This window comes from Natrix helvetica (assembly GCF_964273705.1).
Source record: "Natrix helvetica genome assembly, chromosome: 6".
Lineage (NCBI taxonomy): Eukaryota > Metazoa > Chordata > Lepidosauria > Squamata > Natricidae > Natrix > Natrix helvetica.
In genome coordinates, this window is record NC_138553.1 from 33,100,356 (window position 1) to 33,127,549 (window position 27,194).

At 45.9% G+C, this 27,194-nt stretch overlaps 1 protein-coding gene across 4 annotated transcripts in view; it reads right to left on the minus strand.

Annotated features, from left to right (window-relative positions):
- The window catches only part of ATF7IP (activating transcription factor 7 interacting protein), a 108,012-nt gene that overhangs the window by 14,183 nt on the left and 66,635 nt on the right, over positions 1 to 27,194 (minus strand). For all 4 annotated transcript variants that reach the window (XM_081957697.1, XM_081957700.1, XM_081957699.1 and 1 more), the window contains exons 9-10: positions 4,672 to 5,319; positions 1,927 to 2,012 (exon numbers count right to left, since the gene is read on the minus strand). In XM_081957697.1, coding sequence (XP_081813823.1) covers positions 1,927 to 2,012; positions 4,672 to 5,319 — 734 coding nt within the window. The remainder of the gene's footprint in view (positions 1 to 1,926; positions 2,013 to 4,671; positions 5,320 to 27,194) is intronic.

Below are 27,194 nucleotides of genomic sequence, written 5' to 3' on the forward strand. Positions count from 1 at the left end.
ACTCTATACATTTTAATACATAAAACAGCAGAGAACCATGAAAATTTTAAAGAAAAATACTTTTCTACAATTACAGTGTCCGTGATCATTTTGAAAAAAATACAGACATATGCTTATAATAATGAAAATGATTTTAGGTAGAGAAAACTGCACATTTATTTTTATAAATATTCTTAGCAATCTAAACATTCAGTTATGTGTTATATAGTAAGCTAATCTTCTAAAGAATTATCTAGTTTAAATTTAAGAATAGTCCCTTCCACCGACAAAATGACTCAGAATTCAAATTCAATACTGCAACTGCTGTTATGTATATACCAGAGGTGGGTTGCTCCTGGTACGATAAGGTACACCAGAAGAGGTAGTAAAAATCTGGCATATCAGACAAGACCGGTAGCGATGGCGCCCTGGCCATGCCCCCATAGTACCCGTACTGGCGAAAGAAAGAGTATCCCGCTGTCCCGGAACTGGTCACACCATGCTGGGGAATTCTCCTGCATGGACGCACCTGACAGCAGCAGCGGCAACAGCAATGGCAGAGCACACCCTGTCTTCGGGGGCCTGTTGCCCCAGCGAATCAATCATGGGCACCAATGGGCAGCGGGAAAAGGAAGAAAGTGCTCCAGCAGGGCAAGCGGTGCACATGTGCAGTAGCCCCATCCGTTGGTGCCACTGTGGTTTTTTCAGCTGGGCTCCCTGAAGGCAGGGTGTGCTCTGCGGCAGCTGCTCTGAGGTGTGTCCACGCAGGAGAACTCCCCAGCACAGCACAGTTCTGGGATGGCAGAGAGCCCAGGCAACCTCTCCCTCCCACTTCTGCCGGCGCATCTGAGGCTGGAGGGGGCTTCAACTCTGCTCTGGCCTCGGCTCCTCTAAAGAAGCCCCACGCCCACTTCTTCTGTTTGAGAAGCGCCTTGCAAAACGGGGACTTTGCAAACCGCTTCTCAAAGAGAAGGAAGCGGGCACGGGGCTTCTTCAAAGGAGCCAAGGTGGAGCAGGCTGGAGGTTTTTAAGAAGAAATTTGTCCATAATAGTATAAGGTCTCATCTCATGCTTCAGCAGAGGTTGGACTAGAAAACCTCCTAGGTCCCTTTCAACTCTGTTATTCTTTATAAATCTCTCCACTCAGTCTTACCAAGAGAATGGTGATAAACAATATTTGGAAATGTATATCAGGCGGTCTTCTGACAGCAAAATCTCATCTTACTGGCTAGTATCAATGGGAGGATGACTTTGAAAATGCATCCCATCCCACCATAACATGCAAGACAAGGCGAGGACTGGCTGGGAGGGGAGGGGCAAGGAGAAGCCAGGGAAGGTGCCCCTCCATATGAGTGACATTGAGTTGGCCATGCCCACCCAATCACATGACCATACTCACCTAGTCATGCCCACCCAGTCACACGACCGCCAAGCCACACCCACGACTGCCACACCAACAAAATAGGCCATGCCCACAGAATAGGTAGAAATTTCAAACCCACCCCTGATCTGAATCTATCAGCTTCCCATATGGACTAGTTAACCCAAATGTTGAATCACCTAGCCTAGCATTTTGGACATAATTTATCAACTGATGTTCCCCGCATAAGATGTGACTCTTGCCAGAGCAGTTGGGAGTCCTCCAATCCCACCTTGGCTAACAGATAGATAGGAACTTTGTAATATTTGAACAACTTTCTAATTGTTACTACTATTATCTGTCGCTTGTATAAAAGAACTGCTAACTGCTCTAGGATTGGCAGATTCTGTTGTTCAAAAATTATGTCACATAAATAAATAATAAGGAATAAGTAACATTTACTTTTTATTAATAGCCTGAAATAAAAAGCAAATTATGTGCCCAATAAATAATTATAACACATGACCTGATTTGTTGAGTGGAAGGAAAATAAAGTAGTCTCCATAAAAACAAACAAACCAGCATACCTGCAATGGCACTTCAGCTGCTTTCTTATTTGCTATATTATCTGCTGGTGGTGGTGGAAGTGGTAACAATCTGGATGTCTGATTCTCTAAGGAGATTAAGGAACAACTTCATTGCATTGCCTTACAAATATACCTTAAAGACATGTAACCATTTTAATAGCAAAATGCAGGAAAAACATTAATTTTATTCTCTCCCGTAAAATATTTGTTTGCTTTTCAATTGAATTGAATTTTACAGCTTATACATTATATTGTAAAGGTGGGAAAAATTATGAAGTGATTTATTTTGATCTGATTATTTTTACATCTCAAAAACCTGATATTTTAAAGGGATGTGTGCACTTTTTGTATCTACTTTATCTGTTGCAGGTTAAGTACATGATGCAACAGGCATTCTTTCATAGTGTCTGGAGAACAGACGTCAGCTGATCCTTGATAAAACAGAATGGCTGTGGCTAGGCCACTCTGTATTCAGTTTATCTTTGGTCTTGAATGAGGTTACATTACCCCAGACAGACCTAGAGGTTCTCCTGGACTTACAGCTCTTGCTTGAAAAACAGGTGGCTAGGAGGGCCTTTATTCAGCATTGTTTTGTGTGCCAGTTACACACTTTCCTGGATAGGGAGGCTCTCTGATCACTCACTCATGCCCTGCCCTTCGGACTACTGCAAGAAGCTCTAGATGGAGTTGTCCTTGAAAAGTATCTGAAAGTTTCAGATGGTACAAATGCAGCTGTACAGGCAATTTTAGGCACCCAAAGAAAGGCACATATGAGACTTTGCTCCACAAGCTGCACTGGGCACCTGTTTGCATCCAAGTCCAATTCAAGGAGATGGTACAGCCATCCTTCCATTCTTGACCTTTCGGAAGCTTTCAATACCATTCATCATGGTGTCTTTTTGGGCCAACTTACAGAGTTGGAGTGGGTGGAACAATTTTGTACTGGTTCACCTCCCTCCTCCAAAGCCAGTAATGTCATTGTTGATAGAGAGACAGCACTACAACTCTTGGTGCCTGCTATAGAGCTCAATGCGGTCTCCACTTTTTTTTAACATCTACATTAAACCACATGGCAAGATCATCCATCACCACAGGATAAGGTATCAGTAATATGCTGATGATACCCAGTTATATATCTCCATCCTGGGTGAAGTGATTGACGTTGTGGATATTCTTCCACAGTGCCTGGAACCTCTGGGGCCTGAATGGGGAAAACAGTCTTCAGCTGAACCCTAGTAAGACAGAATGGCTGTGAGTAGACCTCTATATCCAGGAGTTTATCATCTGTGATCTTGGATAAAGTTGCTTTACTCCAGCCAGACCTGGTACTTAATTTCTCATTTCTCTCTCCCTTCTCTCTCTCATTTGTTTCTCTTTTTTTCCTTTCTCTCCTTCCATCATTTTCTCATTTTTCTCTATCTTTTTCTCCCCTTCTCTCTCTCATTTCTCTTTCATTTGCTTTTCTTCTCTTTCTTTCTATCTTTCTTTCTTTCTCTTCCCTCTTCTGCTTCCCTTTTTCATTCACTCCCTCTAGCTCTCTCATTTCTCCCTTCTCTCTTTTGTTTCTTTCGTTTTCCTCTCTCATTCTCTCCATATTTTCTCATTTCTCTTTTTCTCCCCTTTTCTCTCTCATCTCTCCTCCACCCTCATATGTGTGTGTGCTCCCTCTTGCTTTTACAAAAACAGGCAAGGGTTGAGATTTGGAGGGGGGGGGGCTGATGTTCTTTCTTCTTCTTTGGGTGCTTTTTACCATGTGATTTAAATTAAGAGTCATTTCAGGTTCCCAGATAAACGAAGCTCTTTTGTCCCGTCCCATCCCCCCCCCCCGCCCTGGCTGGAGCTCACATTTGGCTGGCTGGCCCCAACCTCTCCTCCCAGTCACTCCTCGCGTACCCTGAGAAGGCAAGGGCGATGATGGTGATGGAGACTTGCTCCGCATGAGAGGGAATCGCCCCTGTACTTGCCTCTCATCTCGCGGAGGCTTCTTCTGGCGCTTCTTAGTGCTGCACGAACCTCGATCGCTTGGGGAGACAAGAGACTTGCTCTCTGCCATGAGACGCTAGCCTGGGCCAGCTGTGGCCTATGCTCTGTGCTGTAGACGGTGTCCCCTCCTTCTCCTGAAGCCCATTATGACACCGAGCATCGGCCACAGCCAGCCTGAGCTAGCATCTCGGGGTGGAGAGCAAGTCACGTCTCCTCAAGCAACCGAGGTATGCACAGCACTAAGAAGCGCCAGAAGAGAGGCAAGTACAGGGGCGCTTCCCCCTAGTTCATAGTGAGTCTCCATCCCTGCCGTCGCCCTTACCTTCAGGGTGCGCGAGGAGTGACTGGGAGAGAAGTGCGAGGCCAGCCAGCCGACAGGGAGCCACAGCAGGGAAACAAAACAGCTCCATACGGCTCTGGGGCCGCAGGTTGCCAACACCCAGTCTAGGTGAGTCTTCTCTGCCATTGCCTCCACTCTATGGGACATTATTCCCCTGGAGGTCAGACAGACTGCCACTCTCCTGAAAAGACATGGCTCTGCACCCTCGCCTGAGAGGCCTATAGGCATGGGGCTGGTTAGTCCTTTGAAAGCCCTTCCTTCATCTTTTAATTAATTTTAATCAATTTACCTTTTGAAATTTTTTTAAATTGTCTTTAAAATACATATACATAAACACACATATACACACACATATACATTTGATGAAGATGGGCAGTTTCTAAATATCATATGTAAATACATAAAAAACGAAAACAACTCACCAATTCTTGGTGTTGTAGTATTTACTTCAGAAGGAGCTGAAGTATTGAAGGCTGATATGGGAATCTTCATCTGTATGGCGTTCCTATTGATGGGAGGAGTATATATTCCTGAAGTATTCACAGTAGCCAAAGCAGTCCTTGTGGCTTGTGCAACAGGATGTGCTGTTGTTACAGCTTGCACTGCAAGAGTTGTTCCTATTGAACAGCCAACACTAGCTGGAGAGTTCCTCTGAATGCTTGAACTGGACACTGAAGGGTTGTTTGGTTTTGCTGAATTAATTGATGATAGAGACAACGGAGTTTTGGTTAGATTGCCAACATTTGATTGGCTTTGGACAGGTATAAATTCAACACTGCCAGATTGCTGATTAGTAACCAAGGTTCCTGTGTGACCTTGCAGGAGTTGAGGCTGAGAGGACATTGCAACAGGTACATGCAGGATTACTGGCAAAGACTGAAGTGAAACAGACATTGGCTGTGTATTCCCACCAGCCACTTGGCTGGTACCAACTACTGTTGCAGTGTTAGCTGTGGGAAGAACAGGTGTTGTCAAAGAGCCAGATGTAAGGGATGCAGAAGTAACTGGTGTTTGGGGCTTCGGGTGTCCACTGACTGGTATCTGTGGAGTAGCAAGAGAAGCAGCAGACACTATAAAGAGAAAGCAAAAAATATATATGAACATTTTGTGTCAAATTAGCTATTTTATAATAAAACAAAATGAATTTAAATTACAACTTTGTCATAGCAACCAACACCTTTATTGTACTTTTTATTCATATAAAAGCATAGGTTTTATTACTATTTGATGTCATCAAAATAAAAAAAACATAAACCATTATAATAAAAAGACAGTTTTGGGGAAGTATTGTTAAAACTTATTTATTTCAGGCTTAACATGCTGTAAAAAGTAACAAAGAAAGCAAAAGGTATTTAATAAAATTTTCTTTTTAATTTGGTTTTAAAGATACTTTTGAATATAGATTTGCAAACTGAATAAACCACTGGACATATTTTTTTTTTCAAAAGTTTTGCTTCCTGAAAACCTTTTTTGCAATTATGACAGAACCCTTCAAACTGAACACAAATATAATTTCAGAGTAACTGTATCAATGAAGGAATCTTGAGAAATATGAAATTAACTTTTAATGATATAGTGTACTTAATTGCCAATTTCCAACATGCTGCATGAGTTCAATAGGGCTAAAAATATTTTGCTGCTGATTTTCATCGGTACTCAGTGCCTGATGCATCTTGTTGCAGTATCCAACAATAATCACTCTGGATGGATTCCAGTTGCCTTATACTGTTCTCAATTGTGGCAATGTCCTGGTGAACTTTTCAACATATTTGTTGAATATTTGTTACTCACTGAACCTAGATTTTTAGTGTGAATGTTGAAAATGAATCTTCAGTGACGTATTGCACTATAAGGTCTTGCACGTTGTAAGAAGGTTAGTCAACCTGCTAAATGTAGTTTGGTGCACTGTAGCTGCCAAGAAAATTCTCAATGACATCCTTGAATGCTTTTCAAGTGATTTTTTTCTGGCCCCACCCAACAGATCTTTGAACTATTTGTCATTGATGATGATTCTGATCACTGGACCAAGCAAAATGTCTTCCTTAATCTTGGTCTCGGTTATTCTTAGAGACTTCTGTCTCAAATAACAAAACCTTCACCTTCTTTGTTCAAGATTTCTAAAAACAATATGCTTAAATTACATGTTGTTTTCATGACAAGCAACCAAAAATATATAAAGATAAACTCAAATATGTTCAGGAAGCAAAATCTTTGTTGTCCTGTGGAATTTGCAAGATGTTAAAGAAAGTAAAATATCAGGCAGAATCATGGAGAGACACAGAGGTAAGGTAAGATGAACAGTATAGAAATTAGATGAATAAAATAAAAATGTCCCTTATTATTATGTCCCAATACTACTAGTAAATGAAAACAATACATTTAAACAAGTAAAATCAATTTGATATTTTAGAACGAATCAAGTAAAAAATTACAAATAATAAGTCAAAATAATAAAAATTGACAAGAATTCCTAACTTAAACAATCTTTCCTTTATCATCAATCAGAATTTGCTATTTCAAAATTTTAAGACAAACCAAACTTCAGCTGTCTATGTGCAGAATTATAAATCATAAAATGGTTTTGAAGTTAGTATAAGACATTTTTTAAAATATGAGGTCATTTTTCATGTGTATTTCCAGAGCATAGTTTACCAGTCGTTTTGAAGGAACTTTTTGAAAGAACTGAATCTAATTTCCAATGGAAACAAAATATCTTACCCGCCATTATGCACAAACCTAATTCAGTGTGTTTGTAGAAATATAAAGCTTAGTGATGTTTAACAGAAAAACATCAGGCAAGAAAAGGTAGAAAAGATTTTTCAATTTCTAAACTGCTTTGAAATTTTAATTTGCCATGAAAACTCTTTCTCAACAAAGAGTTAAATCAGAAATATTTTTATAATGCAAGTTTTTGTCTGAATACCGAATAATTTAGAAAGTTCAGCTAAGATAGACTGGCAATATTTAGCTGTTGAAATATTCAAATTTTGCATGGTACTCAATTTGGCTTTCATAAACTATTATCTGATCCACACATCAGGCAGAATACATGAATGGAAAAATAGCAGAGCTATTTCATTGGTTTTCAATAATCATCCACCATTAGCTTACCTGAATTTTTTTTCATCCGAGATGATTATGGTGAAGAATTAAAATGTAAGAATATGTATGTAAGTTGCTTTCTCTTTGCCATTATATTTTCCTTCTATAGCCAGACAAACAATACAAAACTATCTTTTGTCATGTTTAAAGCATGAGCATTGGCCACTAATTAATTTCTAGGCCTTATTCAATTCTAATTTTGTTTCAAATTGTCTGATGATTAATTATGTCAGGGAATGCCTTTGTCTGACCAAAGTTTGAAAAAATTAGGGAGCTCAGGATCTACTCAACTAAATATTGTATTTAACATGAAGAAACTATAATTGTTTTTATTTCAACCTCTACAGTGGCATAATGTTAATAACCTATGTTCATACTGATTGATCATGAGATCAAAGATATCAATAGTATTCTATGAGCCTATTATTATAAATCAATGATTGATTTGTAAAGAGTAGCTATTACTTTATGGGTAGAAAATACCAATTAATAAATGTCAACCTAAATCCTCAGAGCCCATGGTGCCCTACTGAAGCTTTGGATATGCCCAAAGTGTCTCCAAAAGTTAGTATCAAATTACAATATTTATTTTACAGTTATTATTAGGTAAGTGGAAATATATTAAAAGCTTAAATTTACATTACTATCTAGTCATTTTATCCGCCCTCCCTACTTACTGAAATACAGTAACCAACATGCAATTTAATGGCCAACTGTGATCATTTAGAAGCCCCCCAAAAGTTACACATTTCTGAAAAACTACATATGAAAGCATGTTTAATTTTCTTTGAAATACTGCTTTCTCTTTATAAACGGCATCTTTGTCAAAACTGTGTTTGATTTATTCTAGTTTTAGAGCTGATGTGGAGTTACAGTAGCACAAAGTGTTACAGCCTGGCTTATTTTATATGGTGTTCAAACTGGTTCTATGAATGTTTAAGGATACATTAAGAATAAAACTGGGGGGGGGGGGGCTAGCTGCCAGTATGAATGGCTGCTTGAACGGAGAGCTCCGTGAAGCTGGATCTGGAGGGGTTTCTTGAAAGACTTCTGTAAACCAATGATTTCCTGAAAGGAAGACTGAAGAGAAGGTTGATTTGGCACGACCATAGGATGGGAGTTCATGGTCTGTGCTTGAAATTTCCTTCATAACCCCGGGTGTGGAAGAGGGCGATCTGTAATGGCCGTCCCAGAGTGCTGATAGCAGTTCAAAGTAAGTGAGGATTTATAACAGAGAAGCTGCAGGAGTCGCAAGTGGCTTAACAGATTCCTGATCTTGGTGAAAGGTACTTTATTCCAAAACAACTCAAGAGACTAAGGGGCTCAAAGAAGGAGTGGGGTGGATCTTTCCTCCTACCCCCCCCCTTTGTAGCGGTGAGAGGAATACGCTGAGCGAAGGCTGGAGACTTTTTTTTTCTTTACTTCTCTGAACTGTCTGAGGAGCCGAATCTAAACTTAATTAGTTAACACAACCAAGGGCGGCTGTGAATAACTCTGATAACATGGATGCCTTCAGGGGGAAATGAGTTAACTATTGAAGGTTGAACAAGAATAAGCTTACTCATAATGTGACAGTGCATTTTGTTAAGTCTGTATCTTGTTAGTCTGTATCTGGATAGCTTGTGGAAGAGCGACATCTACTGGTGAAATCTGGAATTTTCTTTCACCTATGGTATACCTCAAGAGAAAATAGAATTTTTGGTGACTATGCCCCTTGGATAACAGAGACCTGACTATTGGAGAACATTGATGTCAATCTTTGGATATTATTAAAAGAAACAATCTGAGAGAGAGAGAAAGAAGATTTAATGGACCAAGGGGACTCATAATATCTATATAATTACTTAATACAGGAGGGTCATATATAACGGTGAATTTAAATTAGGAATTAATGTTATAATACTACTATCAAAGAAACATATTATTGCCATTGGGTTTTGTTATTGCTATAAGATTAATTTTACCATTTTAGATATTATTGGTATTAGTATTGATTAATTAAGGAGATGGTTTGATTACAATATATTTAATAATTATAAGGAATTCACTCTTAGAATTGACTCTTAGTTTAATAGAATAGGTTAATGGATTAATAGAAATATAGAAATACAGGAATATTATAAGTGTGATAAATACATACATATAGATCTATATATCTATATGTTTTCGTAGATTTTCATGGGTGTAGGTATGCTAGTCTTGTTGTATTTGGGTCTTTACATATATATATGTAAATTGACAAGTCTTTCTCATTCTCTTTTTATCCTATGATAGCTGTTTTCATTTAATATACTAATCTATTGATATATAGATTATAATACCCCTTAATACTTAATACAAAATACTATTATTGAGTAGAGGAAGAGGGAAAAGGAGAGGGAGAGGGAAGAGAGGGAGGGGGAAGAAGGCAGAAAGAAAGAAAGAAAGAAAGAAAGAAAGAAAGAAAGAAAGAAAGAAAGAAAGAAAGAAAGAAAGAAAGAAAGAAAGAAAGAAAAAGAAGGAAGACTGGAGAAAGTTATGAGTGAGAGAAGAAAGTGGGAATTCTGGAAAATAATTAAATTAGGGATCCAATTATTTTAAAAAATGACAAGCATTACAAATCTAATGAAAATTGGCATGGGAAGGAAGCCAGCATCCTAGCCGTCTCTAACGGCCACTAGCCCTTTGAACGAAAAATCCTCTGAGGATATGCTCCAGAGAGACAGATCTAATTCAACCAAGGAGCTTCAGATGATATTACAGGTTATGCAAGAGACAATGGCTAAAAATCACGAAGAATTGAAAAAGGATATCAGAGAAATAAGAAATGAAACTGGATAAATAAAGGAGAGGATGCAGAAGATGGATAATAAATTTGAAAAGTTCCAGGAACAGATTAATAAAAAACGAACAAAGAATAAATATAATAGAAGGAAGGATGGAGAAGGAGGAGGAAAAAATGGAGGAGTTGAGTTCTAAGTTGATTCAGACAAACCAAGAACTTGAGTTAACAGTCCTCACGTTAGAATCGGAGAAAATGGCTCAATTTCTACAGTTTCAGAATGTAAAGGAAGAAAAAGGCGAGGATTTACTGGATGTGATGGCAGACCTTATGGCAAAGGCTTTGGGAATAGGAAAGGATGAGATGGCAAATGAGATCGATGAGACATATAGAATCCAGACAAACTACACAAAAAAGAACAATCTCCCGAGGGAAGTCCATGTAAAGTTCGTTAAAGATCAATACGCAATGAGGTGCTGAATACAACAAGAGACGATCCAATAGTACACAATCAACGACAACTAACAATCCTAAAACAGGTACCGAGGAGAATCAGAGAACTAAGAAGGCCCTATCAATTTTTAACATCTGTGCTGAATAAATACGAAATTAACTTCAGATGGTTGATGCCGGAGGGCATACTGGTAACTTGGAGAGATAGAAGATTCAGAATAGACACGGTGGAACAAACGGAAGATTTCTACAATAATCTTGTTGGGCAGGAGGATGAGGAAGACGAAGGAGAACAGTTGGGAGAAAGGATGCAAGGATTCAGAGCACAGATAAGAAGAGAAAAGGAACTAGTAGAGACAAGAAAGGAGAAAGAAGTTGTTTTAGAGAAAAAAGGGGAAGAACCAAAAGAAGTGAGAGAGATAAGGGCAACAAGAAGTACACAACCTAAGTACACATAAAATCATGTTGGGAGAAATCAAGATTCTATCATTGAATATCAATGGTCTAAACTTGCCCCAGAAAAGGAAAACAACCTTTAATAAACTAAAATGTTTGAATTACAATATAATTGCAATGCAAGAGGTCTACATAACTAAACGACAGATCCAGATCTTGGAATTTCCTAGATTGGGTAAACTTTACACAGCATTAGCTGATCAAAAGAAAAGAGGAATAGCATTATATGTTAAAGACACGATCTAGACTAAACTAACTTATCATGATGAGGAAGGGAGAATATTAATTGTAGAAATAATGTTAAACCCAAAAAGGTGTCACTGGTTGTAATATATGCACCTAATGAAGGTCAGGAAAATTTTTATTATAGATTATATAGCATTATTCGAGAGATGGGAAATGAAAATGTCTGTTTAATGGGTGATTTCAATGCTATAGTTGAAATGGGACTATAAAAGTGGGAAGAAGAAAAATGGAGCTAGGAGAATTTTGCCCAGATCATTCTTCCAAATGGCCGAAGAATTAGATATCTATGATGTATGGCGAGAAAGATGTCCTTCTACTCGAATAGACATGAATCCTGGTCAAGGATAGATATGGGTTGGATGTTGATGGAGCTAATTTCGAAAGTGAAGGAGATAGACATAGAACCCAATTTATGGGCCGACCACAATCCCATGAGGATTATATGGAATAAACAAAAGGGCAGTTATCATTGGTTATTCAATAGAACAATCCTAAAGGCTCAGGAATATATTAAAAGAGTTAATGAAGAATTGAGATTTTTCTTCAAAGAAAACTGGCCAGGAGACACATCCATACAAAACCTACGGGATACAATTAAGGCATTTATAAGAGGGGTCACGATATTGGCTAAAGCTAGGAAGAAAAAAATTGAGAATAAAAAAATAAGAGAGTTGTAAGAAAGATATAGAAATTTAAAGAGTGAACTTCAAAAGAAACCACAAAATAGAAGTTTAAAAAGAAGTATGGAACTGATTAAACATAAATTGGCTATAGTTGAAAAAGCAAAATTGGCACAGTCTATAAAAGAAGCAAAACAAAATTTCTTTGAGAAGGCAAATAAACCGGGCGGTGGCTATCCTATAGGCTAAGGAAGCAGAAGCAAGAGAATTGGATCAATAAATTACAAGATGAAAAAGGTGAGATCTGCTATCAACTAGAGCAGTGATGGCGAACCTATGGCACGCGTGCCACCTGTGAGGCGCTGCCCTGTCAGCTGGCCACCGAGCATGCGCGCGCTGGCCAGCTGAGTTCACTTTTTAAAAAGCCACTTTTCGCCCTCCCCAGGCTCCAGAGGCTTTATAGGAGCCTGGGGAGGGCGAAAAGAGCCTCCCCCGCCCTCCCAGAGGGCCTTCGGAGGCTTCAGGGACTGTCCGGAAGCTTCCCTGAAGCCTTCAGAGCGCTTAAAAGCACCTTCTGAGCAAACCGGAAGTCACTACCGGTTTGCTCGGAGGGTGGTTTTAAGCGTTCCGAAGGCTTCAGGGACCATCCAGAGGCTTCCCTGACGCCTTCGGAGAGCTTAAAATGACCCTCCGAGCAACCTGGAAGTCACTTCCGGTTTTCTCAGAGGATCCTTTTGAGCGCTCCAAAGGCTTCAGGGAAGCCTCTGGATGGTCCCTGAAGCCTCCAGAGGGCCTCCGGGGGGGCAGGGGAGGCTCTTTTCGCCCTCCCCTGGCTCCTATAAAGCCTCTGGAGCCTGGGGAGGGCAGAAAAAGCATGTAAAAATGGGGGGGGGGTCGGGCGTTGTGCGCGCATGCGCACTTGGGGGTTGCGCATTGCATTATGGGTGCGGCACACCCACACACGACCCCCCTGCGCTCCCCCCACTTGTGGCACGCGAGCCAAAAAAGGTTCGCCATCGCTGAACTAGAGGAAAAGAAAAGGATTACCCAAGAGTTCTATGAACAATTATATAGAGAAAACCGAGACTATACAAAGGAAGGAATACTACAGTATCTGGAAAAGTCAGATCTGCCAAAGATACCAGAGGAAATAAAAGATATTCTCAATGAAGAAATTAAAACATCAGAGATAATTGAGGCCATACAAAGATAAAAGAATAATAAAGTTGCGGGGCCGGATGGACTGCCAGCGGAAATATATAAATTCCAGGATATGCTTGTTCCAACGCTGTTGAAAGTTTATAATGCTGTATTGAAAGAGGCAAAGGTACCGTTATCATGGACAGAGTCTAACATTGTATTATTACCTAGGTGGACACAGATCAGATATTTATACAAAATTACAGACCAATCTCACTGCTAAATGCAGATTACAAGATTTTTGCTCTGATAATAGCAGAATGTTTGAAAAAATTCCTTACATCGTTCATCCACACAGATCAAAATGGATTCCTCCCCAGAAGACAAATTAAAAACAATATGAGAATTATGCTGGACATTCTCGAATATTATGAAGTGCATAATGAAAAACAGGTTGCACTATTTTTTCTCAATGTCCAAAAGGTATTCGACAATGTGAACTGGAAATTTTTGCATCAACAATTGGAACACATGGAATTTGGGGATAATTTATAAACACGATTAGAGCAATATATACAAATCAAAAAGCCAAAGTAATAATTAATGGTGAATTAACGCAAAGTATAGCAATTCAGAAAGGTACAAGACAAGGTTGTCCTCTATCCCCGCTGCTGTTTATATTAACCTTAGAAGTTCTAGCTAGGAATATACGTACAGAGGAACAAATAAAAGGAACTAGAAATAAAAAAAGGAACAACTTAAGCTACAGGCTTTTGCGGACGATCTAGTTTTCGTGTTAGAGAATCCTATAAAGTCTGGTATGAAACTCATTGAGGAATTGACAGAGTATGGGAAAGTAGCAGGTTTTAAAGATAAATATGACAAAGACTAAAATGCTCGTTAAAAACATGACATCCAAATTGAAAGAGGAGTTAACGAAGAAATTGGGTATCCAAACTGTCAAAAAAGTTAAATATCTAGGTATACATTTATCTGCAAAGTGTGTGTCCATCAAAAAATACAACTAAAATAATTTTATCAATAAAACTAAGAAAGACTTAGAAAGGTGGAAAAACCTACAATTGTCCCTGATGGGTAGGATCGCAGTCATAAAAATGAATGTATTACCAAAATTTCTTTTCCTATTTCCCATTAATATTCCCATTAAATTAGAAAAAGGTTTTTTTAAGGATTTGAATCAATTGGTTTCAAAATTTATTTGGCAGGGAAGAAAACCAAGAATAAAACTCAAAGCTATGCAAGATATTAAGGAAAAAGGAGGATTTGGCGTACCAGATTGGGAACTTTATTATACTGCCGCCACCCTAACATGGTTAAAAGAATGGAAAATGTTGAGAATGACCGTTGTCTTACCTGAATGGTCGTTCTCTGGGCGCTGCGGGAGAGTCCAAGCATGGGTTATTCAGTCTATTCGCCCAAGGACTGAGTTGATTTTCTTAACCACGCCTCCTCTCCTCATTGAGGGCCACTTCAAAAACGAAGGGGTAGGTCTATGATGGACGTGTGCATGGTGTCTCATCCAGTCTTGTTACAGTCTCTTTGCTCCACACAGCCGGATTCAAACAGTAAATAGGAAGTATACCCCAGGGCGGGGTTGGACTCTCCCGCAGCGCCCAGAGAACGACCGTTCAGGTAAGACAACGGTCATTCTCCTGTGCGCTGCTTGGAGAGTCCAAGCAGGGGACATACCCAAGCTATGTAGTCCAAGGGAGGGAAACCGGAGCATCCAAGGAGCGTGTAGTTGCTACAACTTGTTGCAAAAACTTCCTCCCGAAGGAAGCCTCGGCTGCGGCATAGGAGTCAATGTGGTAGTGTTGTATAAACAAGTTTGGAGAAGTCCAAGTGGCTGCTCAACATATTTCCTCCACAGGAGCCTGAGTTGCCCAGGCGGCCGTGGTGGCAGCGCTTCTTGTAGAATGTGCTGTGACTCTAGGTGGCACTGCCCTGCCTTGTTGCAGGTAGGCTAATCTAATACAAGCCCTCAGCCAGCGACCTATTGTAGGAGGAGAAACCTTCCGTCCCATCGAGCTGGTTGGAAGGAGATGAAAAGTGCTTTGGAGCGACGAAACACTTTCGTCCTCTTTATGTATCTGCGGATCGTTCACTAGACATCTAGTTTGTGCCAGGTGTGTTCTCTGGGATGCTGAGGATGAGGGCAGAAGTTAGGTAGCATTACTTCCTGAGTCCTGTGAAACAAGGAGTTCACCTTTGGTAAAAAAGCCGCATCTAACCTGAGGATGACCGGTCAGCATTGATAATATACAAGTCCTCATGAACCGAAAGTGCTGCTAACTCCGACACCCTCCTAGCTGATGTGATCGCTATGAGAAAGACAGTTTTCAAGGTAAGTTGCCGGAGACCGATGGTCTTGATTGGTTCAAATGGAGACTTGGTCAGAGCTCTGAGGACAAGCGGCAGGTCCCATGTGGGGAATCTGTGAATAGTAGGGAGATGCAAATTGGAAGCCCCTTTCAGGAAGCTTCTCACCTGAGGATGCTGCCCTAAGGAGACGGAAGAACATCTAGTTAAGATGGTGGATAGGGCAGCAACTTGGCGGCGAAGGATGTTGGGGGCCAACCCCTTGTCCAACCCCTCCTGCAGAAACTCAAGCAGTTGCGGTAGTGTGGCTGAAGCTGCAATGACGTCGTGAGACCGGCACCAGGAGTCGAAGGCCACCCAAGTGGCGTCATAAGTACGAGTCATAGAAGGACATCGCGATGCTTGTATGGTACGGATGACTTTGTCAGATAGGTTGTCTCTCCTCAGGAGTTCCCCTTCAAGGACCAGACGGCCAACTGGAGCCATTTGAGTGTACTATGGCCCCCTGGCTGAGGGGCAGCATCTCCTGGGGAATCTTCCAAGGTCTGCAAATGGAGAGGCTGACCAGGTCCACGTACCAGGACCTCCTGGGCCAATGAGGTGCAATGAGAAGAACTTCTGCTTGCTCTGCCAGAATTTTTTGGACCACTTGTGGAATGAGCAGGAGCGGAGGGAAGGCGTACAAGAGGCCTCTCGGCCAACGGCATCGTAGGGCATCGGTCCCCTCCGCTTGTGGAGTGGCATACCTTGAGAAGAACCTTGGGAGTTGGCGTTGGCAGGACTGGCGAATAGATTGAAGACCGAATCTGAGTGTGATCTGGTGGAAGAACTCCGGATGAAGACGCCATTCTGTTGTCGATGGTCGTCGTGCTCAGCCAGTCCGCCCTCACGTTGTTCACTCCCAAGATGTGGTCTGCCTTCAAGGAGGCCAGATGACGTTCTGCCCACCTCCCCAGAGTCTCTGCTTCTGCCATGTGGGCCTTCGTTGCTATGTTGTCTGTAAGTAGCAACACATGGCGGCCCACAATGTCTCTCTGGAAATGGGGCAGTGCTAGTCTGGCCGCCCGTAGTTCCAGGAAGTTGATGCTCTGCGTCGCCCCTCTCTGCAATTACTTGCCTTGTGTCACTTGTTCCTGAAGTTGGGCCCCCCATCCTTGGAGACTCGCGTCGGTCGTCACCACCAGTTGTTCCGGTTCTCTGAAGAGGCAACCCTTCATTACCGCCCGTGACTCCCACCACCAAAGTGACTGCTTTACCTTCAGTGGGAGCTTGACTCTCCTGGGAGAGTTGCTGGTCTTTGCTCTCTGGATGGGGAGCAGGAACCATTGTAGTTCGCGGGCGTGTAAGCGTGCCCAGGGAACTATGTTTATACAAGAGATCATGAGTCCCAGGAGCTGAGACAATGACACGATGGACGTCAGATGCTTTACCCTCGTTTCGCGGGCCCGGGTCATGAGATTGCGTCTGCGATCTGGCGACAGGAACACTCTGCAACATTCGGAGTCGATGAGGGCACCGAGATGCAGTATGCGGATGGTCAGTTTTAGCTGGCTCTTTTCTCGTTTCACCGAGAATCCGTGATGCTGAAGAGTGGAGATGGTGATCTGGACATCTCTGACGGCTTGGTCAATGGACGTTGATTGAATCAAGATGTCGTTGAAGTAACAAAGTAATCGTATTGGTCGTGAGCGCAGGTGTGCCACTACCACTGCCAATATTTTCGTGAAGGTCCTAGGAGCTGACGACAGGCCGAACGGGAGAGTCCTGTATTGATAGTGCCTGCCGTCGTAGTGGAATCTGAGGAACCTCCTGTGCGAGCTGCGGATGGGAATGTGCAGGTACGCTTCTTTTAAGTCTATTGAGGTCAATTTGTCCCCTCGTCTGATGCAACCCAGGATGGTCTGTAGGGATTGCATCTTGAAACGCTTGTAGGCCAGATGCTGGTTTAGAGCTTTGAGGTCCAGAATGGCCCTCTACACACACCCCCCGGGAGCTTTTGGGAACCAGGAAGAGAATTGAGTAAAATCCTCATTTTTCCTGTTCTATGGGGACTGGCTCTATAGTGTTTATCTGTAGGAGATGTTGAATCTCTGCCTGCATGCGTTCCCTCTTGGGAAGGGATGTGGGGACTGGACACTGGACAAATGTCCTCGGGGGCAGGGAGAGGAACTCCAGTGTGAGGCCCTGCCTGATCGTGTTGAGGACCCACGTGTCCGTGGAGATCAACTCCCAACGCCGGAACTAATTCTTGTGCCGGCGTGGTCTCATCAAAGAGGCCTTCCTTCGGGTCCTGAGATTCAGAGGTGTTGGAGGACCCCTGGGTGGTAACGCCCAATTGGGTTGAGGCCTTGGCCTTATGTAATATTGACTTAAATATGGAAGGGCGGAATAAGCCCGTAAAGGCAGGTTTTTCAGGAGGAGGATTCTCATGCTCTAAAAATTCCTGCTCCTCTGCATTGTCCTCCTCCAGGATAGATTCCTCTGTGGCAAGAGAGGTGCCTGGAGAAGGAGGACCTGCTGCCTGGTCCCTAGGAACAGGCTTCTTGGTAGTCTTGGCATGAGTGGCTGTTGAGCCCTGGAGCTTCTTTTGAATACCAGCCTCTATGCCCTGCTCAATTGCCCTTTGCATGTGACAGATTGGGCCCTTGATCCTCAGGGGATCTAGATGGCCCAGGCCCCTCCCTGCCAGCTTGTCTAGAAGGAATTGGATCTTCTTCCAGGGCAGAACAGCCAAAGGGGCATATTTCCTCTTGAATAGAGGAAGACTCTGGGTACCCCAGGGAGGCTGCAGGAGAAGAGGCCTGAAACTCCTCCTCCATAACTGGTGGAGAATTACACTGCCCTGGAGAGCCCTGGGGAAAAACCTCTTGAGGCTGTGGCAAGGGGCTAGGATCCCTAGATGGCTGCCCAGATGAAATGGACAGTCTCCTGGCCCTTTCAAATGTTTTTTTCTAGGGCCTTATGTCTGCGGGCCTTGGATAAGGCCTTGCCAACTCTGGGGTTAGGGGTCCCCTTCCCTTTAGTGCCCATTAATCCCTGTTCCACTTCAGATGGATCTGGCCTACTGCGTTTCACTGGGGGGTCTGGATTGTCCTCTGAAGCCCTCTTGCTTCTTTCAGCCACGATGCCTTCGCCTGTGGTCTTCAAGGCTGGAAAGCAGTAGGCCTGGCACCAGCGCGAGTGCGATGATAACTGCGCGCCTCGCAGATATGTCCTGAGGACGGGAATATGACCTGAGGGCCAAAGTTCTCCCAAGCCACCCGCTGCTGGTCTTCTTTGGAGAAGGAAGCCTTGCCGGCGCCCCGAACTAAGGCTAAATCTCCCCCGCGGCTATCTGCGTGCTGAGGGAAAGGCGTGGTTGCTGCAAACGGCCGGACTGGAAAAACGCGCCAAAACGCATTCAAAATGGCCACCGCACCTTTTTCGGACAAAAGGGGAGCTGCCAGACGCAAACCGGAGCCTCTGCTGAGGCCTCCGGGTGAACTACAGTTAATTGGCAGCGGGGGGGGGGAAACGGAAGCCTCCTGCCACCCCTGCGCTTGCCAGCAGCCGCCAAACAAGCGCCCCCATGAACCACAGCTCCGTAGACCAACGAAGAACCTGGAACCTCTGAAATCCACTCAGCAGGGTAAAAAAGACACTTCTTGCAAAAGGATTTCGTTCCTCCTAACTAAGGAGATGACAAAAATAAGAAATTCTATCACTAACTAGGAGAGTTCCAGTCTATTCATCCAAAAACTGAGGAACTCCCCAAAAACGCGTCCGAACTGGGCTGGATTGAGTTTTTGAACTGACCCTCAATGAGGAGAGGAGGCATGGTTAAGAAAATCAACTCAGTCCTTGGGTGAATAGACTGAATTTAACCCATTCTTGGACTCTCCAAGCAGCGCACAGGAGAAATAAAAGATTACTCAAATTGGAAGGTCATGACCTCCAAGCAGGATGGCATGCCTTCCTTGGTATGAAAAAGGATCCGCACACGAATATTTCAATAGACACTACATCAGACAGTCCCTGTTATTAATATGGAACAAAATTAAACACGATCACTATACCAAAACACCCATTTGGCTATCTATGATGGAAGCATACATACATCCAAATTTAATTAATATGGAAAATATAGTTACATATAAACAGACAGGGGGAGATTAAAACTAGATTAGAATTGGCATCACAAGGGGTACAAGTAGAATGGTGGTCCTATTTACAGATACAATCAAGGTTTGCACAGGATAGGAAGAAGGAAGGTATTGCTAAAGATTACACAATATTAGATAAACTTTTGATACAGACAGAAAACAGGTTGATCAAAGTGTTGTATAGATTTTTGTTGGAACATAAGCTAGAGGAGGAACATGTCAAAGAAACTATGGTCGCCTGGACGAAAAATTTCAGTTAGAATGTGGAATTGGCTAAGTGGGAAAAACTTTGGACACTTAATCAGAAACTTACAATGGCTACGGCGTATAAAGAAAATCTTTATAAGATGTTCTACAGATGGCATCTCCCCCCAGCACTGCTCTCCAAAATGTTTAAAAATCTGACCCCAAATTGTTGGAAGTGTTAAAAAACACCAGGCACTTTTTATCATATGTGGTAGACATGCAATGAGGCAAAAAAATATTGGAAAATAATAATAATAATAATAATAATAATAATAATAATAATAATAATAATAATAATAATAATAATAATAATAATAATAATAATAATAATAATAATAAAAAATTGAATTTATTAGCCGCTCCCTTTCCAAGTAGGACTCGGGGCGGCGTACAATGGAGCATATAAAACATGGAAGAAATATAAAACACATAGACATACATACATACAAAACACGCATACACATACACGGACACGGACACGGAGGAGGTAACCAATTACATCATATAGACAATTAAAATCAGCATTAAAATACCCCAATTGTAAGAACCCAATATGCACTTAAAATTTAACGTTTAAAAGACAATTTAAAAAACAGTTAGGAGGAATAAGAAAATTAGGATTGAGCCAGGCCAGATAATTGAAAGAGGTGGGTCTTCAGCTGTACACGGAAGGAGCGGAGATCGGAAGTAATCCTGATGTCACGGGGGAGGTCATTCCACAGGGCTGGGCCCATCACAGAGAAGGCTCTGCCCCTGGGTGTCGCCCCCCGACACTGTTTGGCGGACGGCACCCGGAGAAGTCCCTCTCTGTGTGAGCGAATTGGTCGTAGGGATGTGTGGGGCAGGATGCGATCCTGCATGTAACTAGGCCCTATGCCATGAAGCGCTTTAAAGATCATAATCAAAACCTTGAAACGCACTCGGTAGACCACAGGAAGCCAGTGCAGCTCGCGCAGGAGAGGTGTTACAGGGGAGTATCTAGTCCTCCCCATAATCACCCGCGCGGCCGCGTTCTGGACCAACTGTAGTCTCCGAGTGCATCTCAAGGGAAGCCCCATGTAGAGAGCATTGCAGTAATCCAGGCGAGACGTCACTAGCGCATGGGTGACTGTGCGTAGGGCATCCCGGTCCAATAAGGGGCGCAATTGGCGCATCAGGCGAACCTGGTGGAACGCCCCCCTTGCCACGGCTGTTACATGGTCATCCATGGACAGCCGGGCATCTAGGAGGACGCCCAAATTGCGCACCTGTTCCATGGGGGCTAATTGGACGCCCCCAATGGCCAGAGATGGAAACACCTGGTTGAACCGGGAGGCCGGAAGCCACAGCCACTCCGTCTTGGAAGGGTTGAGTTTTAGTCGGTTGCCATCCATCCAGACCCGTACGGCCTCCAGACACCGGGACATCATTTCGACGGCCTCATTGGGGTGGTTCGGGGTGGAGATGTATAGCTGAGTGTCATCAGCATACAGATGATATCCCACCCCAAAACCACGGATGATCTCGCCCAGCGGTTTCATATATGTGTTGAACAGGAGAGGCGAGAGCACCGATCCCTGTGGCACTCCACATGTGAGTGGCCTCCGGGTCGAACTCTGCTCCCCTGCCAACACACGTTGCGTCCGATCAGAGAGGTAGGAGCCAAACCACCGTAAAACGGTGCCCCTGACTCCCAGTCCCTCTAGCCGGTGCAACAGGATACCATGGTCGATGGTATCGAACGCCGCCGAGAGATCTAATAGGACCAGGATAGAGGAACAGCCCCTATCTCTGGCCCTCCAGAGATCATCAACCAATGCGACCAAGGCCGTCTCCGTGCTGTGCCCGGGTCGGAAGCCGGACTGGCGCGGGTCTAGATAATCATTTTCCTCCAGGTGACGAGGGAACTGCTGTACCACCACACTCTCTACAACCTTCGCTAAAAAAGGAAGGTTGGAGACTGGACGATAATTGACTAGGTCCGTTGGGTCCAGGGAAGGCTTCTTGAGCAGGGGCCTCACCACCGCCTCTTTCAAGGCGGCCGGTAGGGACCCCTCACCCAACGAGGCGTTCACCAGGCCCAGGAGCCAGTCACGCGTAACCTCCCAGGATGCCAGTACAAGCCAGGAGGGACACGGGTCCAATAAACATGTGGTGGGTCGCAGACGTCCTCGCAACCTGTCCAAATCCTCGATGGCAACCGAGTCGAACTCCTCCCAAAGCGGTCCCTCAAGACTCGCCACGGGCGTCTCTACTGGACCACTGAAAGGGGCCCATCCCGTCCGGATCTGAGCGACTTTGTCCTGTAGATATTTCCCAAACTCCTCTGCTCTGCCCTGTAATGGGGCTTCCCGTGGTCTCTCAAACAAGAGGGAGCGGGTCACCCGAAACAGGGCGGCAGGGCGGTTATCTGCAGACGCAATAAGAGCGGCACAATGTTGACGTTTGGCCGCTCTTAATGCCACGAGGTACGTCTTCAAATATGCTCGTACCTGTGCTCGGTCAGATTCGGAACGGGAGGATCTCCAACGACTCTCTAGGCGTCTCTTGTGGCGTTTCATCACCCTTAGCTCCTCGGTAAACCAAGGTGCCAGGGTGGTTCGTCGCCGCAGGAGAGGCCGCAAAGGCGCCACCCGGTCTAGGGCCCCGGTAGTCGCACTATTCCATGCGTCTACCAGGTCCTCCACCCGGGGGCGGGTCAGGTCCACAGGGGGTGGCCCAAGTTCCGTCTGGAACCTATCTGGTTCCATCAGGCGCTTGGGGCGGAACCATCTAATACCTTCCAGTTCCGCCTCCTCGCGGCGGGGGGTAGCACCAGGGAAGTCCAGCCGGAGAAGTGAGTGATCCGACCATGACAGGGGAATAATGTCTAAATCCCCTATTCCCAGATCACTCGTCCACTGGCCAGAGACAAAAACAAGGTCCAGGGTGTGGCCTCCCTCGTGAGTAGGGCCCTGAATTAACTGGGTCAGGTCCATGGCTGTCATGGAAGCCATGAACTCCCGCACCCCCTCAGACGCTTCTCCCATCGACGGCAGGTTAAAATCCCCCATCACTAAAAGTTTGGGGGTCTCAACCGCCACCGATGAGATCAGCTCAAGGAGTTCGGGCAGGGCCGCTGACGTATAGCGAGGAGCCAGGTATACTATCAGCAGGCCCAACTGCCTCCCTGGGCCCCATCTCACAACGAGAGACTCACACCCGGGTGTCTGCGGCATGGTGAACTCTCTCGGCTCTAAGTCTTCCCGGATAATCACTGCTACCCCACCGCCCCTTCCCTGGGCCCGAGGCTGGTGAAATGCTCGATAGCCTGGTGGGCACATTTCCACGAGGGGTAAACCTCCCTCGTGGCCCAACCAGGTCTCGGTTATTCCGGCGAGGTCCGGCTCCCCCTCCAAAATTAGATCATAGATGAGGGGGGCCTTATTGACAACGTTTTGGCCTTATTGACAATTGTTTTGGCCCGCCAGGGTGGTCGGTGAAGACCGGAGGGAGGAGAGGACTGGAGGGCTGGAGGAGGAGAGGACTGGAGGGCTGTAAACGGCTGTAAACGCCGAGAAACGCTGAGAAACACCAGGAATAGAGGGAATAGAGGAGAAACACCGAAAAACCTCAAAAGAGCTGGAAAAGAGCCGGAAAAGCTGAAGGAGAGTGAGAGGAAGGGGGTGAGAGGCTCCGGAGGCATTGGAAGCATTGGAGGCACCGGAGAGATCCTTGAAACATCCTTGAAACATCGAAGAACTTGAGGGAGAGAAACAGGAAACATCTGATAGGTGAGAAGGACTGGGAGGTGGACGGAGACTGCTGGAAGAGACAAGGGGAGATGGCTGCGACGATGGCTGAATGGAGGAAGTTGCAGCCAGAGAACCCCCTGGGATATTTTGTCATCTTGTTATTCCTGGCTGTTTGTCTCTGGCTACTCCCTCTCCCCCCCCTCCCGGGCCCCTGCTGGCTCGAGCAGACTAACATTGAGAGCCAAGCAGCTGGGCCAAGAATCCCCCCCCCTTCCATCGGGGGGGCTACATCCACCATGGAACAGATGAATGGAACTATCATCTATCCTTTACCACCATTTACCATTTACCATCTTCGCCTTTCCCCCTACCATCTGGGACATCTAATCATGGCTTGCTCTCCCCCCCCTTTCTCTCCAAGTTCTGAGTACCACCTGGACATTGAAAAAAATCTTCTGCCCTCCATTGAGACTCTAGCCCACTGGTTTTCAACTATTAACTTTTATATCATCTGCACCCCTACCTTATCGGGATGGTCAACAACCTACCAATTTACTCGAGGACAGACCTGTTTCGCCTGCGGGAGGCCCCTCTCTCGCAGGTATGCTCTGAGAGAGCCAAGGGCCAGCCTTGATGACGGGTTCGTGAACCCCGAGAGGTGGAAGAAGAGGAAGCTGAGGGGCTTTTTAGTAAAATGTTTTATACTGTTTTTAGGGGGTCCCAGGGTGGGGGGGAGGGTTAATCAGACCGGGAGGACGGCCAGAGCCGGACAGACGGGTGAGTCCAGGAAGGACGGGGATGCGGTGGAGGGGGGGAATATAAAGGTCACGATAGCAGAGGGTTGTCCTATTACAACGGTCGCGGGGAGGAGGGGATGCGAGGACAGGATAAGATCCCAAGGTCGGTTGGGAGACCGTGGCTGCTGGTTACGCCCGGTCGCTTGTACCAACCCCTGCAGCCTAGGTGGACAGGTGCTACAGAGCCAGGGCCTGCAGCTGATGCTTTGCAACGCAAGGTCTGTCATCAACAAGGCCCCCCTCATTAATGAGTTGATCTCAGAGGGGGAGCTAGACCTTGCAGGGATAACGGAGACCTGGTTGGGCCACGAAGGTGGTTTACCCCTCGTGGAAATGTGCCCACCGGGTTTTCGAGCATTCCATCAGCCTCGGGCCCTGGGTAAGGGTGGTGGGGTGGCGGTGGTTATGCGGGAATGTTTAGAGCCGAGGGAGTTCACTGTTCCTCAGATACCCGGGTGTGAGTCCCTTGGTGTGAGTTGGGGCCCAGGGAGGCAGTGGGGCTTGCTGATTGTATACTTGGCTCCTCGCTATGCATCAGCAGCCCTGCCCGAGCTCCTCGAGCTAATCTCAGCGACGGCAGTTGAGACTCCCAGACTTCTGGTCATGGGGGACTTCAACTTGCCGTCAACGGGAGCGGCTTCCGAGGTGGCTCGGGAGTTCATGGCTTCCATGACGGCCATGGACCTGACCCAATTAGTGCAGGGCCCCACTCACGAAGGGGGCCACACACTGGACCTCATTTTTGTATCTGAACAGTGGACGAGTGATCTGGGAATAGGGGATTTAGTTATCACGCCCCTGTCATGGTCAGACCACTCATCCCTCCGGCTGGACTTCCCTGGCGCTATCCCCCACCGCGAGGAGGCGGAACCAGACTCTATAAACTGGTACCGCCCCAGGCACCTGATGGAATCTGATAGATTCCTGACGGAGCTTGGGCCAATACCTGTAGCCTTGTCCCGCTCCCGTTCCGAGGACCTAGTGACTGCCTGGAATAGGGCGACGACTGGGGCCTTGGACCGGGTTGCGCCGTTGCGACCTCTCCTGCGGCATCGACCCACCCGGGCTCCTTGGTTCACTGAGGAGCTCAGGGTGATGAAGCGCCACAGGAGACGTCTAGAGAGCAGGTGGAGATCCTCGCGCTCCGAATCTGACCGAACACAGGTAAGAGCCTATTTGCGGACTTACCTTGTGGCAATAAGAGCGGCCAAACGTAGACATTGTGCTGCTCTTATTGCGTCCGCGGATAACCGCCCTGCCGCCCTGTTTAGGGTGACTCGCTCCCTCTTATCGCAGGGGGCGCGGGAGACACCCTTACAGGGTAGAGCAGAGGAGTTTGGGGAATATCTTCAGGACAAAATCGATCAGATCCGGAGCGGGTGGACCTCCGTCAGTGGACCAGACGAGCCGCCAACAGCGAGTCTTGAGGGACCATTCTGGGAGGAGTTTGACTCTGTTGCCCCCGAGGATTTGGACAGGCTGCGTGGACGGCTGCGACCCACCACTTGTTTAACGGACCCGTGCCCCTCCTGGCTGGTACTGGCAGCCTGGGAGGTGACACGAGGCTGGCTCCTGGGCCTGGTGAGCGCCTCACTGAGTGAGGGATACTTACCAACCGCCTTGAAAGAGGCGGTGGTGAGACCCTTGCTCAAGAGGCCTGCGCTCGACCCAATGGAGCTAGCTAACTATCGTCCAGTCTCCAACCTCCCCTTTCTGGCGAAGGTTGTCGAGAATGTGGTGGCGCAGCAGCTCCCGCGACACCTAGACGAATCCGACTATCTAGACCCACGCCAGTCCGGCTTCCGACCCGGGCACAGCACTGAGACAGCCTTGGTCGCGTTGGTCGATGATCTCTGGAGGGCCAGAGATAGGGGTTGCTCCTCTATCCTGGTCCTATTAGACCTCTCGGCGGCTTTTGATACCATCGACCATGGTATCCTATTGCGCCGGTTGGAGGGGATGGGAGTCGGAGGCACCGTTTTGCGGTGGTTCGGCTCCTACCTCTCCGACCGGAAGCAATGTGTGTTGACAGGGGGGCAGAGATCGTCCCTGAGGCCACTCACTTGTGGGGTGCCACAGGGGTCGGTCCTCTCGCCTCTCCTGTTCAACGCATATGTGAAGCCGCTGGGTGAGATCATCCGTGGTTTTGGGGTTGAGTACCATCTTTACGCTGATGATACTCAGCTGTATATTTCAACCCCAAACCACCCCAACGAGGCTGTCGAAGTGATGTCCCGGTGTTTGGAAGCCGTCGGGGTCTGGATGGGGGACAACAGACTTAAACTCAACCCCTCCAAGACCGAGTGGCTGTGGTTACCGGCGCCTCGGTTCAGCCAGCTGACTCCATCGCTGGCCATAGGGGGCGAACAATTGTCCCCTGTGGAGCGGGCGCGCAATTTGGGCGTCCTCCTTGATGCCCGGCTGTCAATGGAGGACCATGTGGCAGCCGTGGCAAGGGGGGCGTTCCACCAGGTTCGCCTGGTGCGCCAATTGCGCCCCCTACTGGACCGGAGTGCCCTGCGCACGGTCACTCATGCGCTGGTGACGTCTCGCCTGGACTACTGCAATGCTCTCTACATGGGGCTTCCCTTGGGACGCGTCCGGAGACTGCAGCTAGTTCAGAACGCAGCCGCGCGGGTTATTATGGGAAGTACACGTTACTCCCACGTAACACCTCTCCTGCGCGAGCTGCACTGGCTACCTGTGGCCTTTCGGGTGCGTTTCAAGGTATTGATCACCATCTTTAAAGCGCTCCATGGCAGTGGACCTAGTTACCTGCAGGATCGCATCCTACCACACACGTCCCTGCGACCTATCCGCTCACACAGAGAGGGGCTCCTCCTGGTGCCGTCTGCTAGTCAATGCCAGCGGGCGACACCTAGGAGTAGATCCTTCTCTGTGATGGGCCCAACCCTCTGGAATGACCTCC